This window comes from Solea senegalensis, linkage group LG6 (genome assembly GCF_019176455.1).
Source record: "Solea senegalensis isolate Sse05_10M linkage group LG6, IFAPA_SoseM_1, whole genome shotgun sequence".
Taxonomy (NCBI): domain Eukaryota; kingdom Metazoa; phylum Chordata; class Actinopteri; order Pleuronectiformes; family Soleidae; genus Solea; species Solea senegalensis.
The window spans coordinates 6379574-6399364 of NC_058026.1; the positions used below are offsets into that span (position 1 = coordinate 6379574).

Genomic DNA, 19791 nt, shown 5'->3' on the forward strand with positions numbered 1-19791 from the left:
TAGACAGAGATGGTGTTATGACAACAGTGGTAACTGACAGAAATCAGCAGCAGCTCAGGCATCAGTTAAGGCCAGCTTCCTTCCTGGACTTTGGGTTGTCACAGTGACACGTCCACAAACTGTATGTCCATATACATCTTGTTCAGATGCACACAGAGGAAGGGGAGGAGGTGTAATGCAAAAGGCCCCTTTGGACCAATCCGCACACTTGCACTCTTTAAAGCTCAATAATGAATAACGTTTCTTTGAGCCACAGTGAAAAAAAAAATGTGTAAAAGCAACAGTGTGTGTGTTTCTTTTTTATTGGAGTCTCTGCTGGATTGTCTGGCAACTTCACGAGGACCGGACTTGTGGTTTGCTGTTTTAAATCTTTACACTGAGCACACTGCAAACTGCTGCTGGCTTCATTTTCAGACGTTAAAATATTACCTATCATCTCGTGTAATTCTGAACAATAAAGCAAATGAGTATAATTCCCCAAAAAGTACACCTTAATCTTCTGCACTCTCCACTAACACCGGTCAGTTTAATTTCGGTGACATTAATGAGTGTAGTGTGGATCTGAAGATGAATGACTCAGCTTTAAAAAAAAAAAAAAAGAGCACTCAGAAACCACCAGGAATAGATCAAATATGACTCAGGAAAAAAATCCCAATGGACAATCAGCCCTTTTCCACAAGCAAGATTAATTGAAGAATAAAAAAAGACCAAACAATAAAAGAAAAGCAACACAGAAGCACAAATGACTGCTAATGAAGACGTGTCAAGCTGTAGAGGAGGGAATGCAGAAGAGATGGGCGAGGGCAAATTAACCTTTTTAATTGGAGAGTGGTAGCCCTCTTTGGACCATGCAGTTGGATCCAGAGTGCTGACAGATGATGAGAGGGAAATGGCAGGCCTATTACAGGCAATCTGGCCCTGCAACTTGGCAGACCACAGCAATACCAGAGCCTGGGGAGAACAGGGCATGTCCAGCATGGAAAGCACTCCCTGCCAGCTAACCGCTCGCTGGCAGAGCAGGGCTTGCCTCAATAAACTTGGCACTTTGAACTACGGGGTAAAGGGTTGTCATAAGGAAGTGCTGCTTTCTTGTCTGATAACTAAATACTACCTGGTCAAGAAAATGGAGAAGCGTTTGGTTTTAAAGGAGAGACAGAGAGCGAACCAGTCTGACAGGTTATGAGAGAAGACAAGGGCCGGGGGGGGAGGGAGGTTTGAGGGGGAACGCTATGCACACCATTTGAGTTGATATGATTGGAACTCAAACTTTTGGTTTTAAAATGCAAAAGCATTTGTAAGAAAAAGACATCACTTCCTCTCCTGTCTGTGTGTCTGGATGCGACAGCCATGTTTATGTCTGGCGATACAAGGAAAACAAACATCAAGGTCAAAGAAGCTGGAGTCGGTCCAAGAAATAGATAGCCCTTTCTTAGCAGAGCTGTAGGCCTGTTTTATCATACAACTCCAAGGGGATTCAAGGATTCATATTGAATATCAGAGCCTCATCACTCTCTTAGAGTTACTTCCCCTACCTGAAGACTTGTCACCTGACATGTGAAAGACACTTATTTCAAGTCATTTCCACATGCATGGACATGGCCGTGAGACAAATCATTTTGCAAGACTGCGTGCCATGTTCAGCGACAGCACGTCAATCCCTGTCTCATTGTCAAGATTTAAACATAATCCAGATGCGTGGACTTTAATGCTGACCCCCAGTTGTATTGTGTGTACAGTGGTTGAACAAAGAATTGCCATTATTCCGTTTAAAGAAATCATATTTCTACCTTCTTTATCTATTCCTCTAGAACAAGCTACTAAGGTTCTAATTACACCACGCAAACCGAATCAAGACGATGTCTCTGTGTACTATAAGTCTCACATTCTTTAGATATATGAACTTAGACACACACACAAAAACACACTTTGTGCATCTTCTGCCTGTACTGCACGCACACACACACACACACACACACACTCTCACTTGCTAATTTCTCCCTCACTCTCTCTGACTATGTATGTGTGTCCATAAACACACACACACCAGACACATGGCCGAAGAGAGCAGACTACCATCTGGGAGCAGTGGCCGGCTTTGTCTGGGAAAGGGGTGGGGGGGTGAAAACGCCAACACGACCCCCTTCATCATGCAAACACACACACACACATAAACTATACACAACCCTTGCAATGGCCCCCATCACCCTCTCCCCACCCAACTGCTCTAAGTGTGAGAGCGCTTCTCATACAATCTGCGCATATACATATGCAAATTTCCGGGGGGCATTATAAAAACAGCCATCATCACACACACACACACACGCACAGAAGCGAGATATTTTTGTTGGCTTCAGCACGAAAGTCGCCATGCAAGAGTTGTGTAAAAGAAAACATGTTTCTCACAAATAGAGCAAGAGAAGAAAAAAAGTGCAGATGAAAAGACGAACCTCCTTTTATAAATAACAAATTAATGTGAGCACGTGTGAAATACATGCAAATGGGATTGCATGCGTTTACATGGAGACACACACACACACACACATACATTAACTGTGCTTGCCCTGCAGCTTGCATGTGCTTTACCTTACATACGTGAACTCACTCTGTGGAGAATGTTACACAACGGCCCTCACAAATCAGGTCTGACCAAGCGTCCAGTGCCAGCTCTGGACAATGTGTCCAGGGCCAGGTTCCAGCGTGTAAATGAGAGGATGCTTATAGCAATCATCGCATACTCACATTCATAAAGAATTAAACTGCAGAATGTAACCTGACACAAGACTCCGCCGCTGCACATTTGGCCGGTGTTGCATTTCTCACCATCAAAAACACGTCAAGGCCTTGAGTGAAGAGAGGAAGAAAAGCCGAGACGTAGGCAGACATACTGAATAGGAGCAGAGAGGGAGAGACAGACACCTGCAAGGCAAGCTGGGAAGGTGACACCTAACACTCCTCGTGCCCTGCTCACGCACATCACGCCTTCACATTTCTCACTTTTTAACAAATCACTTATCCCGCCTCAGCAGTTCCCCCTTCACGTTCGCAAAAGGAGACGGACACAAATTAATAAATTCTTCACTCCCACAGTGATAAGCTCTAGAATTCCTTTAATGTCCGTGATGTGACAGAGCTTTCTGATCTGCCATCTTGAGGCAGGGCTTGTGTGCGAGCTGAAAGCATTTGAAGTGGAACGGCAAACAGCCTGCTCTACAACTCAAGGGACGCATCTGAGTCGTAATTAGGAGAGGGAGCCGCGTCCATATTTCATGGCTTTTACAAACACAAACACATTCACGGACATGATTTCCATTACCGCCACATGTGTACGTATGCGACGGATGGATCCGCGGGATATCTCCGCGCATGTAAAGTTAACGTAGATCGGAGGTTTTCTGCCACCGCGGCACAACAGCCCATTATGTACATGTTCCATATCAAATTCTCTCTCCCAGTTTTCACCACTCTCATGTTTGCTGTAATGTTTTCAGTACACAATAGCAGCAGCAGTGTTAAGCTCATGTTGCCCCATCAAGAGGAGAGCACCAACAACAAGCAAACACTTTTCCCTCCTCTTCCCACCCTGTTTACGACCGGATCCATTCGTCTCTCGCTGTTGTTCCCACGCTCCCTCGCTTCTTTTTTTCTCTCTCTCCACTGCATTGTCCTGTGCCCTCAGGTTAGAGGTTCTCTCTGTTTCCTCCTCTAAAGCCTGGAAAACAGAGGAGGTGAAGGAGAGAGAGAGAGAGACACAAAGAGCGAGGGAATAGGAGGGCCAGGCAACAAGGCCCTGTCCGTTTGCCTCCTTTGGCCCGACAGGCTAACCGGTCTGAACTGGTTCAGACATAGGTGAACGAGAGACGTGTCCTCTTACACCTCCGGACAAAAACGAACCATGGTGGCATTCCATCCACAGGCAGCAGGTACCAGGGAAGTATGCATCCATGCCCGCATGTGTATGTATGTGTGTGTGTGTGTGTACATGTGTCCATGCATGTGTGTGTGTGTTGTGTGCCTGTCTCCCAAGACCTTTGAGGCCTGGACCATTGCCAAGTTCATCTGTTAATGGACAGCTACGAGGAGAGCCGCCCCATCCCCCTCTTTCCCTCTGCTCTGTGTCTCCAGCAGCCGTGCCTGCTCACGACCCGCCCTTAACCTCCCCAACCCCCAGCCAGGCCTGCCCAGATACAGGCCCTCACTCTCCCTCTCCCCTTCTCCTCCACCCCCTTTCTTTCCCTTCCCCTGAAAGCTATATCATTCCCTTTCTTCTTCCTCTCCTCCTCCTCACTGCGCCCCAAACACTCACTCCTATTCAAGATAAACAGAGTGCTTCAAGTTCAGGGGACACCCTGGGACCCTTTAACAAAGCCATCTATCATGCTGTCTGCTGAGACTCCTCTGGCCATGGCCGGCATTGCTGCTGCTGCTGCTGCTGCTGCTGCTGCATCTCTCAATCTGTATGTGTGTGTGAGTGTGAACACACACAGGCTGGACATAGAGGCTGAAAACTTGTTCTCGCTGATCCCCAGGCTGGACAATTTCCCCATTGTGTTTGTGGCCCCTCCTGGCCCCTTCAAGACCGACCCCTCCTCATCTGCCAATGTAACCCCACTCCCTTCTCCTGTTAAAACGAGACAAAATCCCGACATGAAGACAGGCCACAGAGCGAGGAGTGGCACGCACATGCAGGCCACTCTCTCTCCACACTTCGGAGACGGACTCCACTGACCCCTCTCTGACTCCCCTGCAGTCAAACTGCGGGACGATTAACCAAACTGTCAACAGCTTAATAGTCTGGGAATAAGAGACTGACAGTAGAACTAAGAGCGGTGTGTAAACATTACAGAGATATGAAAGGTACATGAGAGAGGTAGAGAAAGAGAACAAACAGACAAAAGGCCCATTCATACAAACATCCTGCTGCATTAATGGTTTCAATGATATTTCCCATTCAAGCACAGGTTTGTTATTGGGAAATACTATATGTCAGCAAGTAGCAAAGTCAGGACACCACAGAGCAAGAGCATTGTGAACTGCCAGACAGGCAATTAAAGGATTCACTTTAAAACATACACTCATCTGAAACTCATTCAAAAGAGATTTTGATTTAATGTTATGATCGTGTTGAAGGCTGTGACTAGTGGAGCTGCTCAAGTGTAAAGTGTTTCTAATATCAATTCCAGTCTGTTTACATCAGCGGGGGTCAATTATTTCTACTCTTGATCTCGTGCAATTTCCAATTAATCAAACTCTGTGTCTAAATGTCAAAGTTTACGTTAAGGTGTGCCATCTGTTTAGATGTGTGCCTCCTCTACATAAAGCAAACACAACTAATGTAACAGCTATTGTCCGTTTAGTGTCATTTTGTGTTCGGGCTTATTGTTTTGTATTCCACTGGACCTGCGCTGAAATGATTTCCTGAAATCACGCTAAGTGCTGAGCAGGTAAATTGCGTGTCATTCCTGATGAAGCGACTCCAGCTCCTGTTCTCACATCCGCTGGCAAGGACTATTTCAAGAGTAGTTACATGTTATGGTGCATGTCCTTAAAGGGCCAGAGAGAGAGAGAGAGAGAGAGAGAGAGGGAGAGAGAGAGAGAGAGCATTTATTACAAGGTCTGGCTATTCAACTCTCAACACCACCATCTCACTCCTGGGAGAAGGACCAGGACTCGTGTCATGGACACACAAACACACACATACATTTTCCATCTCTCTTCCTGCCTTTTTCACTCCCTCTCTTCCTCCTGCTTTCAAGCCTCTCTCTGACAAAGAGCCACAGCGATGGCCCCAAAAGCCCAGCAGCTGCCGTCCTCTCCTGCCTGCCATAGAGTGGGACCAGTCTGCCGGTTTTAGAGTGCTAAATTATCCATTAGATGTTATCAAGTTGTAGCAGGGTGATGCCACTCTGCTAGGAGCCATTAATCTTTCATAAGTCCTCACGGCGTAGATTGGGACGCACGAGCAGACAACCCGCCCCCCCCTTCCTTCCTCCTTGAATAGCTTTATGCAAACTTGGGACATGTGCACACAGCGAGGTGGACGCCCGCGCACACAGCGACGCTAACAAACACTCGGTCTGACGTGAACGCAGCCAGGTACAAGCAATTGCACTCAAGCTCCCGCAGAAACAACTTGGACAGCGGTTGATTAGAGAACATTCAAACACAATTCTTGCCTCTTTTTTTTTTTCCTTCCAAGGCAAAAAACAGTTTAAGCACGGTCTTGAAATGTATGCTACCTGAAGCGTGCTTCCATACTCGCACACTAGCACACCTCTCTATCCCTCGCTCCCTCGCTCCCTCGCTCACTGCCTCCTTTGCTTTTGCCTCTCGCCGTGGCCTGGCAGGCAGGCAGGGCAGACATGTTCAGAATGCGCTCCGGTAATGGGCTAATCAAAAATGCAAAACAATTGGCAATTACCGCGCAGGGCCCTAATGGTCATTAGAATTTACAACAAGGTAATGAACTGAGAGTCAGCTCAGTCCATGCATATTCATAAAGCAATCAGGCCTTTGAAGATTAAAGAAGCGCTTCAAATTTAAATGAGGGCGCCAGCATGTTATCTGTGAGATTCAGCCTGCAAAAGTAAAGGGTGCCAGGGACAGGAGTGTGCATTTATGAACGCGTGTGTGTGTGTGTGTGTGTGTGTGTGTATGTGGGTATATGTCTATGTATGCCGAGGGTTGGGGGTCAGATTGGTGTGGGTGATGGAGTGGAGCTGCATGTGTGTAGTGTTTGGCTCATCGGCGTGAATTTGTGCCTGCATGCATTTTGTCCAAAGCAAACTGCAGAACGGCAAAAAAAAAAAACACCACACAGCCTAGAGTGCTTCTAATAACCAAATTAACACTCTCTTAAAAAATGAATGAAGGCCCTATCTTCTGAGCATCGTTTAAAAGACATGGGATTTGAATCTAAGATCAAATGCAGAGTTAACTTGAGCTATTAGGAGGCAATAAGCTTTTGGATACAAGCCCCCACACCCCCCCAGGAATACAGCAACCTATTAGTATACATTTATGAAAAAGTGCTGCAGCAGACACACAAGTGCACACACACACACACACACAGAGGACTGTGGGTCTTCACAAGTGCAACGTCAGACACAGGGGCCCATTCTGTGCCATATCTCTCTGGTGGAGATAAGGCTGGCGAGACACAGCTGTTGACGACCACCCACCCACATACAAAAGGTACAAATGGACTTGCACACACCCACTGACATGAACACACAGACAGGCCAAGCCCAGCACTGTGAGCTGCAGCGGGACAGATAGTGGGGGGAAAGAAACTCTAGTGAGACAGATAGTGACCAGAGTCAGTGGGTTCACACTAACATGGGGGCCCTTGTCCCTGTGGCTGTCCCATGGCCTCAGCATTATCACCATGGGTGTGAGAAAGACAAAGCAACACCACATCTACAAACACTACAGTCATAATAGAAATGCAAGAGGTTGAAGTGACATGCTGAGGAGCGCCACAGGGTTGTGATATATTCCAATAAAGACACGCACAAGAGCTAAATGATAAAAAAAAAAAAAGTTTTAATCAGTGACCTGAATCAGGACTAAAAGGAGAAAATCAAAACCATCTTGTTAAGTCTCTGTTCCTCTTTACAACCTGCCGTCCTCACTTCTGTCCATTTTTTTTTTCTTCCTGAGCTGCAGCTGTATCAAAGGCACTTTTTCTTTTTCAGTTTCTTTTCTGTCTAAAAATAAAGTCATTAACCTGCAGGTGGTGAAGCCGGCGTCTGGCGTGACAGGCCCTGACGCTGTCAGGTGACCCCTGACCCTGTGATGTGACTGCCTGCCATGCTATTGACAGGACAGCGGCAGGACACGCTTATTTCTGAGGATACTTTTTCATCCCGCGTGACGCAGCCATGGACAAACAAGGCTGTTTCTGTCGTATAGCTTTGCTTGACAGTGGGCAGAGGGGATAGAAAAAGGCTGTGTGTGCATGTGTGTGTCTGTGTGTGTGTCTTCTGCACTGCAGCCAAATTTGCAAGAGTGAGAATGAGGTCTAGAGTGGATGTTGGAAGCCTTTGAGAGGTGCAGACACGCTAATGTAGCCAAAACTTAGAGTTTCCACTCCCTCGAGACAAACTACTGGAGAGCGTGAGTGAGAGAGGGAGGGAGAGAGGGAGAGAGAGAGAGCGCGCAATGGGGAAAAACGGAGGGGAGGGGGCTAAAATAAGGATCATATGTTTCTGACAGATCTCATCAGCTCACAACACATCACGGGGCCTCTGCCAAAACACATTTATTACAGACAAAACAGTTTCACAGGAGGGGGTTTACGCTCTGTGTGTGTGTGTGTGTGTTTGTCCACGTGTACGGGTGCATGTATCTAGTTTGGGGGGGGGAGGGGTGTACATTGTTGTGTTCATAACAGGTGTGTGTACATTTGTGGGCGGGTGCATGCATTTGTTTAAGCCTTTTCTTGTGCATGTGTGTGTGTGTGTGTGTGCGTGCATACTTGAACTAGCCTCCACCTGAATGGCCCGAGGCTGTCGTACCGAGGTTGTTAGAAGACAAACAGAGACACAGGAAGCCCGCGCTCGGAGCCCCGAGGACACACACACACAAACTAACAGTCTGCTGCATACCTACCCTTAAGTACACATACACTCCCGCTGTCAGTCACACACACAGTCGCCACCTCATCTTAAGTCCTGCTTCCTATAAACCCACTAAACATCACTTTAGCACACAGATATGGCCCCTTCTACCTTGCTCTTAACACACACACACACACACACACACACTTAGGCCCAGCCTGTCCCTCAAGCCCAGCGCTCAGTGCCAAGACTGGCCTGGCATGGTCCACAGAGGGGTGTCCTCAGGCGAAGCTTGCCAAGTCAAAGACCCTTTCATGTTGAGCCTACACACCCAGGGAAGTAAAGCTTTAACAAACAGCCTGATATACACGCTCTGCCTCTGTCTCTCTCTCTCTCTCTGTCTCTCTCTCTCAAACACACACAAAAAGCTATAAATGGTTTGAGTGGTCAGAAACCACACACACACACACACACGCATGCGCGTGCACAAACGCACGATAAGTTAGTTTAGCGCTGCATTCACACTCGACGTCCACTATAGACTTCAGCACTTGAACGCAGCCAAAGCCACTGACACTCAATCCAACAACAAAGGCTGACGAATCTCCGCCGACAACATTTGTGGGTGTTTAGAGCTCGCGTCGGAATACAAAACTCTCCTCTGTGAGAAATCCATCCTCGGAAACCCCGTTCCTGTTCTCCTCGGCGGCCGAAAATAAGACTGATTTTATGAGCGGCTGTAAGATTAAATTAGAGTCGGTTTCTGAACAGACAATGGAGTTTGTATTGAAAATATTAGCCGGCATCCAATAATCACAACAGCATGCATCTGTGCCTTTTCACTGTCAATTAACGTGATCACCGAAACAAAGGCACGCGCCACATGTGAACTCGCACACCGACCCGCGTGTACGTACAGACCCACACTGCGAGTGGACGCAGGGAAAAAAGACATCACTACCAGGGAGCCTCGCACACACACGCACACACACACACGCACACACTCCCTGATGCGCTGCCCAGCCCCCCCCGCCAGTTCTGCATGACAGATACTGAGTGTGTATATGTGTGCTTATGAGAGGGAGGTGGGGAGCTGGTGGTTTGGTTTGGAGAAAGGTGGCACAGTGCCAATACGGAGCCTGCTAAATACCTTTGTCTCCACAACACACAGGGACAAACAGGACAGGCAAGCTGCTGCAAGAAGACACACTACAGCCACAGAGAGGTGTTACAGGAAATACCGCTCCCGCTATTAGAATGTTTTCCTTCTCATAGAGAAGACGGGTGGGGAAGGTCGGCATAATTAACTCGGTATCGATTCACAGTCCACGTTACAATGGAAGCAGCGCACTGGAAAGAGGCAGAAGTGTGCGACGGTGGTTGGTTTGAGCGGCTACAATGGCCTCATTATCACATGCGGCTCCGCTGGTGAGAATGGAAGAGGTGCTAATGCTGGGAGGGATAAATACAGGTCACCGTAATGGACGAACGTGAGCAAGCGAACGTGACACCGCGGCGCGCGAAATGACAAATAGAAATGAGGGACGATTTGTAAAAATACTAATTATGGTATGTAGGACGTGATGAAGCCTATAGAGTGGCGCAGTTGTGCATCCTAAATCATAACAATGAAAAGCGCCTCGCTGCCATTACTCAACGCTGGAGGACCAAACAATCATTTATTGCGCTGATAACAATCGCATTTAGTCCGCGGCATAATGAATGCAAATGTAAATTAAAACTATGCATCCACTTCACCAGCACGGCCCGTTAATAGTAATTATACACTGTGAGACAAATCCAGTTTTACACTACACTGCGATGACATAGTTGGTGTGAGAATCTGTCATCTGCTCTTTTTCTGGGCCATCCATAATCTGGAGACAAGCGACGGTGTCCCTGTGCATATCTTAAATTGTTTATCATGCAAATGATGGCGCACACGGCTCTGCCCTCTCCTAACGGCCCACAGCTCCAGACTCCAGACCTCGGCCCCAGCTGCAGCCGTGAGACTCCCAGACGGCCTCAGCTGTCCCGTAGTCAGACACTGAGAGGCAAAAAGCTTCGTCTCCAGCTCTGGGTATAATACAGACAACTGCCCCCCACCCACAGTTTAACCATCCCTGAGTCAGCTCCCTTTAAGGCCAACAGCGTCTTCTTCCCTGCACCTATCCCCCCCAAACACACAAACCCCAGCCTGTTTAAGCTACTGTCCATATAGAAATCCATCTGCGTCGATTGACATTTCGGGAGGAGGGCAGGGAGTTGAGGGGGGTCACATTCGTTTGTGTGTAGTGTGGAATGCAGCCGCATACACTAAATCTTTATATATAACACACTCCTCTGAGATGAAGTGGACGCAGGCCACTATGGCAGAGACACAGTGAGTGTGTGTGTGTGTGTGTGGGGGGGGGCAGTATGTGTTGAGATGCCTCAGCACAGTGTCAAGCCTCTAACTGAGCAGTGTGAGAGAACATGGCAGCGAGCATATGGAGTACGGGGTGGTGCGCGGGCACTGCCAGTCTGCACCAATCAATCTTGGACACGGATAACAGAGGTGGACGGTGGGGGGTCGCTGACTTTGATGCATATGTGACTAATGTGTGGCTGTACTGCGTCCCCCGTTTGTCCAAAAAAACAAAAACAACACAATCTCTTGCTCGCTGCTTTATCCTCTTCCTTATCTGAAATGCTGACCTCACACACTTGTTTACTTTTCAGCCCCCTTCACACAGGAAGGCATTGCAAACGTTGTGCCACAATCAGGTGTCGCCACAGGACACAACCTCGCAAAGTCAATCCATTATCAAACCAAATAAATCCGGAGTGTTGCGCAATGTTCGGAGACACGAGACCTATGAATAAAACTCGCAGTGACCTTATGATATCATGTGAACTCCACTGCACGATGAAACAAATAAGCAACGAAAAACATGTTCAAACAGCTGACAGGGCCAAGAGGCATGCCGGATGTGTGTGTGTGTGTGTGTGTGGATGTTTCACAAACTGCAGACTAATGAACAGTGGTCATTCTGTGCGACGCAGAGCTAACACGCTAGCGACAGATAACAGTGGTCCCTTCACGATGCCATGTGCAGAAGCTGAAGCGCTGGCTAATGCAACACAGTGCTGCAGATTGTTGAGGACTGCTCTCCGTGCATTTAGTGTCTGCATCACAAGCGAGCAGACAAGTAGGCGCAGCCTGGCACGCGATGTCGGATGCAGTTCAAGGAAATGAATAAACATTCAAATAGGCTGGTGAAAATCGAAATCCCACTCTGTAAAACCATAAAGGACGCGGGCTTGTTTGCACAGCAACTCGTTTTTTGTTTGTTTTTTTCACTCCAGCCTCATTCAGGCCCAGCGGACGACCAACAAACCAAACGGCAGCCTTAAGAAGTCCTTAATTACTCAAATCAGGAAAATACACTGACAATTAGTGGCGCTAGGGTTCCTCAAATAAATGCTTCCTTCTTGACAGATCAGCATAATTACATTCTTTCCTGTCGCTCTCTTCTTTTTTTTTTAATTTTAGCATCATAGCAAGGGACATATTTAAAGAAGAGAGCGATATGACAGTGTAATAAGCCAGAGAGGGATAGAGATACATCTCTCACCACCACATGAGACAGAGAGTGGAGGCCACAGGATCCGAGCACATCTGTGATGCAGCAACAAACCAAAAGAAATCCAATTTCTTCCTCCCTCCCTCCCCTCCCTCTCTTTCTCTCTTTCATAATCCCTGTCTTTGTCTGTCTCTCTGTGTGTCTTTTTTTAGTGTCTGCAAATGTTTCCCTTTCTCACAATCGTTTTCTTGTCTTCCAGAGTGAGTTCATGGCTCAGCTGAGCGAGATTCACAACTTCTAAATGCAGCGGCGGACATTTCGCACCTTGGTTATGATAAACTCTCTGTCACCCCTCTGTGACCCCGAGATAGTGAACCGTACACATTTGGACTTTAAATACTAAACTTGGTTTGTTTTTTTTTTTCCCTTTGTGCTCATTTCTTTACTCTTGCATAACAGACCTCTTAAGCGCAGGTGTGTTTACCTGTAATGTTCTCCAGTTTGGGGATTATTCCTTGCAAGGGAGTGGATAAACAATCCTCATCTCGCGGCGACACCTGAACAGCCACTTCCACAGGGTTACACACCTTCCGCGAGTGCTGATGCTGGGTCCGCGAGTGCGACGAGGAGGTGGAGAGGGGCGAGGCGAGCGGGGAGGACGGTGGCCTGTCCAGGGGTTTGTCCCCACAGAGGCTCCCGTGGCACTGCCTCCGTTTGTGTTCAATGAATAGCAAGATGTCGGCGAGTGGGAAGCGGGAGTGGCACTGGCCGCAGGTCAGCAGGTCCTGGTCCCCTTTTAGAGGCTCGTCCGGAACCACTCCACGCCTGGGGGAGTCCTGAGAGTCTTCTTCGGGTAAAACACCTGACAGCGGCTCAGCTGGAGGGAGACAATGCACAGAGAGAGAGCTTGTAAACAAATGCAATGTAAAAAGGCTTATTACTGGGTTTCTACTACAGTGTATCACAGTATTTAATAAATAGGGAATAAGGTGGGGTGTGTGTACGTGTAAGAAAGAAAGAAAGAAAGAAAGAAAGAACTACTTCGATAAGGACTGACACGTTCAGCTTGCAGGCAGCAGCAGCAGCAGCAGCAGCAGCAGCAGCCAAATGATTAAGTTGCTTGACCCTCTTTATTGTGCTGCCAATCTCGCTTTTTTAATGAACCTAACACCTCTGAGAATCAAAAAATAGATTCTAATTTGAGTTCAAGATGATTGGACCCCATTTCGTTAAAAGTGCTAGGATCTCGTGAACCAAGGTTAGACATTGAGGGGTTGGATGTGGAGTAGGTCCCTGAAGTACTGACAGAGAGAGAGAGAGAGAGAGAGAGAGAGAGCATTTTAAAAGAGGTAATCTAGCCACGCGGTAAACGACACTGGGCGCCCCGACTGGGATGTTGAGATAAGATGTGCTGAATTCTTGCCGCCAGTTCAACCTTTAATTCTGTGTCGGGCCAGATGAGAAGGTGGTGAGGGACTATGCAAGATAGGCCCTGTTACATGTACGTTGGACTGCATTAAAGATGAGGGAATTTGCCCATATTTTACTGGAGCTTATCTTAACCAGCTTATGCCACGGACATAGACGAGGTGTGTGAGGCTGAGTTAGGTGGAGAGATTTTCTTCAAACCAAAAAATCTCATTTTGATGCCAAGGAAGAGTGATGTGAATAACTTTGAAAACTAAAATACAATCCTTTTTTTTTCCCCCCTCAGACATCTGACTGTGCCAGAATTTAAAGTAGTTTAGGCCAATGTTTCCCACCGGGATACGGGAGTAGGTCTGTTCCACTATCAGGGAAATCATTAGGCCTCTTCATTTGCCATTTTGGTTTCCTGTGGATCAATGATCTCATCAGAATCCATTTACACCAAACAGAGTCAGAGGGTATTTTCTTCTTTTGTTTTGTTTGTTTGTTTCAAAAATGATTGAAAATAATTATGTACGTCAAACATAAGCTTATTCATTTCTTCTCTGTTTGTGTCTCTTTGCTCCAGGACAGCTCGACACTGCTCACATGTGTATTGATATTAATATGAAATGTGAAAATGAAAGAAATCTGAATCTGAGACACATACTAAATTACAAAACCTAAGATATTTAAAACGTTTTATAATAATTGTTTCATAAACAAAATCGGGCATAAAGCTGATTATCTGTATATTCCTTTATTAACATTGTATTGCTCCCTGAATGAAATGTGTATTATACACACATAAATGTACACAAATGTGTATTTAGTCTTGTTTTGTTTCTGCCCAAAACCTGCGTGTGTTCAAGCAGCACCGGGATTAAGTGGATCAAGTTCAGGTTCAGAAGTGGACCACGGCACTACAATCATGTTGCGCCCCCCACTGGCACACCTTTTCACAATTACCCACAGAAATGAAGGCATTCAGTCCATGTTGGGAGCGCATAATTGGTTTTAATCATGAATAAAATATAATTAAAAAAGAAGAGCCAGCAGGGGAAAAACAATCATGATACGAATTATTAAAGGGCATACCTGTGTCTAATACTTGAAATAAAAAGAAAATAATAATAATCTATGTTTGGAGACATGTCCACAGTCAGTGGCGCGTGCATGGCTGCAGTGATAAAGCAGGTCCCCGTGGTATGAGACTAATGGTGTGAAAGAAATTCCCCTGTGAACTTTCATCTATTTTGACACCAAAATAAAACCATCACACGATCACATGCAGTGTCCAGAAATGTTACCACACGCGCGCGCGTAAAAGCGACTCTGTTTCCCCTCTCCTGCTCCTAAAAACAGTGCCGCTGCGAGAGTTTCTATTCCGGTGCGTTTATGCAACACATAATGTGTCCACGGCGCAACACGACGCGCACCACACACACACGCACAGACAGTCATTACACTTTTCATTAGAACAGCAAAGCTACAGTAGGAAATCCGCGGGCGCAGGCACGATCCTCCTCCTGCTGAGCGCACGAGGTCTCTGCGCTGTGGACAAGTGGACATGTAAACAGCACGTCCCCTGTGTGTCCGAACCCTCTGCGGACGCACTGTTGCGGAGGTGACGGCGGACGTAGTCTGAGGTGGTGGAGCAGTGTTTTTGGGACTAAAATGCGACAGTTGTAAACTTGTCAGCGGATGTCAGCAGCAGTGAGTGTGTGAGTGAGTGAGTGAGTGAGAGTCACGCTGTCTCCACACAGGCAAAGGTCTCTGACCATAAAGCCCACGCGTGCCCTTTAATGGCGAGAGAACCCGTGAAGGCTTACGTGAAACAGCACCTCCACTAAGACACGTTGACGCTCTGTGTCGCGTTGTTTGAAAACTTTCACCGTAAAAGCAACATTTTAAAGCGCGCGCGGTCAGTAATGTGACTCAGGGGCGGCAGTGAACTCCGTGCGCCGCAGCCGCAGCCGCTGCCGCCGCCGCCGGATCCTCTACACCTATTTACACTCCGCACTGAAGTTGCCCCCACACGGATAAACAAGAACACACCGATGTGGCTCGAGAAGAGAAGGACACAACAACAACAACAACAACAAAAAGAAGATGAAGAAGAAGGAGAAGAAGCCACAAATACGAGTCATCTCCACTTACGCGAAAACTCCCGTTTGCTCAAGTGCTGGGGTTTGCCTTGCTTGCGGCGAGACATGTCGGTTTAGTGGCGGCTCTCCGGCTTCAGAGTTCACATTGGGAAATCCTGCTCCTACGAGATCGTCTCCAAAAGAATAGTCTTCATTGATGTCGTCTGGCATCCAAAATGGGAAACAAGAGAGAGAAGGGGAGGGGGGGGAGAAGAGGAGACGAAACTGCCGATCATACAGCGGCTGAGGCGAAGCGCGCAGCGGGCTGTGCGGAGCTCTTCATGACTTTCTCTCACAGACAGAGTGATGGGGGGTGAACAGCAGAGCCACAGTCAGAGTCGCACAGAGCCCAGAGCCGGAGCCGGAGCCCCCCCTCAGCTGCAAGTTCAAGTGCGGACGTGACGTCTCCGCGAACTTGAACGTCAGGAGATGGACGGACTGAGACACACAGAGAGAACATGGGCAGGGCGAAGCTGGCCAGTGGGAGGGGGGACAAGCCATAATAAAGACCAATGGACACTCATTATACTATACCTATGGAAGGGGAGGGTGCTTTGAGGGGGGGCACACACCAAAGACACCAATGGACGAAAGAGATCAAGGGGGCTGGGCTAAGGAGGAGAGAGAGAGAGAGAGTTATCAAAGGAGGCTGGTACAAAAAAAATGTTATTATGTGTAAAAACTATTGTAGTTTTTGAGAATTTCTTATGATTTTATTATTGTTTTGTTATGTTAATTGATTTAATTATAGTTGGTGGTCTCGGGTGTAAGATTTAAGTGAAATGATCTCCATATGTCAAAAGAACAAAATAATGTTTGCTAGTTTTTTTTAATCTATCTCTCAACATGTTTGTTGTGTGTTCTTCTGTTTCAGACCTCGGGGATGACCTCACTATTTTCACTATATATATATATGTAGTGAAAATAGATGTATGTATACGTGTATTGATCTTTATTGAAATAATAATACGAGTGACAATTAAAGAGAGTGAATAATAACTCATGGCAGCTGATGAGGCCATAAAGGTTATCACAATAAAAACCTTTCAAATCAGTCCATACTGTATGCATGTGGATAATTATAATAACTAGAGCAGTACCTGTTCAATATGTGTATTATTATTATTATTAGTAGTAGTAGTATTCTTTTTTCTACCAGTATTTTATCATCAAAGTCAACACTGCGCACAGTGGCGAGCACAGTAAGTTAACTTGACTTTATAGACAGATAAATGTCAGATGATTCATCATTAATTTGCACTTGAGTGTTATTTGAAGAAAACAATGAAACAATGCTGTAAATTGTGGTTTAAAACTTTTTTTTTATGGACAGAAAACGACAACAAACACGCTCAACATTTTACACATCTGAGCTAAAACATTCAATCCTAGTGTCACATTATATTCCTATGTTTTGAATCTTTTAAAGCGTCCAGCCCTAGTAAGATACTCTACCTGATGATTAGCATGTCACCATATATATAGATACACCAGCTTATTTAGAGGCTGACATGATGATGGGAATGAGTGAAAGGGAAGAAAAGATGTGTACACCTTTAACAAAACATTTAAAGGACTTGTTTTCTGAGTTTTCAGTGTTGTTTCGGGGCACAACTGGCTCTTTAGACTTGATGAGAAAATGATTGAAGACACATTTGTTTCTTTGTGTATTAGTTTTATTTGTTGAGTGGTGTCTGGTTCACCTTCTACTGGAGGGTTCTTGAGCATGTCATATAATGTTAATGTGAAATAAATAAATAAAGTTTATTTATTTCAGTTTGTTGAATTCACCAAAACTAGAGAAAGTAGAGCAGAAAACCTCGGCCAGGGCCGCTCACTCCCCAACTGTGTCAAGGTAAGCGGATGTATTCAGATCCAGAATCCAGATTCTCAAGAAAATCTAATTATTCTTTCTTTCCATAACCCACATCCTCATATAATGTCGTCCAAATCTAACGTTTAAATAGACGATCGATTGTTAGGCTGTAAAAGTTTTTGCTTTGACATCAGAATAATGAAGGATAAAACGCGTACAGCCAACTTAAGAAAGATTTACTTACATTTAAAATGACTCAGTACTGTTATGATGATGTGGTGACAAAAGCATGACGTTAAGAAGTAACGTTATGTGTGAACAATGCATCTGTTTAAATTCACCTTAAATTCCCCCTTATGTGGAACTTTACCCACCCCATTAACACCATTATTGTGTTATTTACTCCAAACGAGTGTCACTTTTGTCTGTTTTTTTTAACCTTGGATGGCAGTAAAATCACAAAATTGCCCGAGCAATCATTTGCATTGTTGTATTGAAAGTAAAGTGTGGTTTTCCTGAACTTGAATTAAACATGCAAACAGTTAAATGGCTTTGGTTTTCAAAGCTAATGTCTAAATATGTACATTCATTTAGTATTTAAATGTTGTTGTTATTTAAATGTTAAACCTATTGTGCAGCCGCTTAGTTCGCTCATGCCTTTGCACATTATACTTATACTTATTATTGTGTGATGTATCATATATGTTCAGTTTACTGTGCTTTTACAGCAGTGTAGACACTTTGTTCTCCAGATTTACAATCACACGCAGCCAGACAAAATTACGGGCAAAAAAGTAAATAATTATGACCAAAGTCATTTGAACTGTGTTGAAATATTACTCCTCCTACAAGCCTCTGATCACATTTTTGGCTGCAGTGTGATGTTTATTTTACATTAAAGCCTTAAAGTGAAAAAAAAAAAAAAACCGGCAGCACTACACCAGTGTGGATTAATGCACCGATGAAGTGTGACGGCACTTTAAATGATAGTCTGTGTAATGGAACGTCTGGCCTTAATACAATGAAAGTCAGTAGGAGCCTGAAGGTACAGGATCTCACCTGGGTCTCCGTGTTGTAATTACATGATTTACATAAACGTCTACAATATCTCAACAGAGGGACATTTTCTTCTTCTTTTTTTAAATATCTCTTTGTTTTCATGTGAGGCTGCACCACACTGAGTCAGAGCCAGATTAGTCACTGACCGTGGACTATGGGAGCTTAATTTCATACAGATGAGGCCACATCAACAACAGTCAGCTGTTGTTTCCAGTGCAGATCGTTAACATCTATGTGCATCTATGACTTCAGTAACATTCATGTCTACTTTGCTTTGCTTTCATTGATAGTTGATTGAAGTGCTGGTGATAGTGTTGGTGCCATTTAAAAGCCTCTGAATTTTATTGATCAGGCTCAGTGACGCTTCACCTGAGCTCATAACTCAATGCTGTGGCGCCATCTAATGGTTCGAAGTGGGGCTACTGCACTGTACTGAACCAGTCAAACGTTTGGACACTTCTCAGTCATTGAATATTTGGAATGATAGTTTGAATATTTGGAATGATAGTTTGAATATTTGGAATGATAGTTTGAATATTTGGAATGAAAGTGTGAATATTTGGAATGATAGTTTGAATATTTGGAATGATAGTTTGAATATTTGGAATGATAGTTTGAATATTTGAAAAGAAAGTTTGAATATTTGGAATGATAGTTTGAATATTTGGAATGAAAGTGTGAATATTTGGAATGATAGTTTGAATATTTGGAATGATAGTTTGAATATTTGGAATGAAAGTGTGAATATTTGGAATGATAGTTTGAATATTTGGAATGAAAGTGTGAATATTTGGAATGATAGTTTGAATATTTGGAAAGAAAGTTTGAATATTTGGAATGATAGTTTGAATATTTGGAATGATAGTTTGAATATTTGGAATGAAAGTGTGAATATTTGGAATGATAGTTTGAATATTCGGAATCAAAGTTTGAATATTTGGAATGATAGTTTGAATATTTGGAATGAAAGTATTCGGAATGAAAGTTTGAATATTTGGAATGAAAGTTTGAATATTCGGAATCAAAGTTTGAATATTTGGAATGATAGTTTGAATATTTGGAATGAAAGTATTGAATGAAAGTGTGAATATTTGGAATGAAAGTTTGAATATTTGGAATGAAAGAGTGAATATTTGGAATGAAAGAGTGAATATTTGGAATCAAAGTTTGAATATTTGGAATGAAAGAGTGAATATTTGGAATCAAAGTTTGAATATTTGGAATGAAAGAGTGAATAT

General features: G+C 44.9%; 1 protein-coding gene across 1 annotated transcript in view; it reads right to left on the minus strand.

Annotated features, from left to right (window-relative positions):
- LOC122771132 (B-cell lymphoma/leukemia 11A-like) overlaps positions 1-16114 on the minus strand; it is a 34536-nt gene extending 18422 nt beyond the window's left edge. Inside the window, exons 1-2 of the mRNA XM_044028499.1 lie at positions 15692-16114; positions 12609-13001 (exon numbers count right to left, since the gene is read on the minus strand). Coding sequence (XP_043884434.1) covers positions 12609-13001; positions 15692-15746 — 448 coding nt within the window. The 5' untranslated portion in view covers positions 15747-16114. The remainder of the gene's footprint in view (positions 1-12608; positions 13002-15691) is intronic.
- Positions 16115-19791: the final 3677 nt, after the last annotated feature.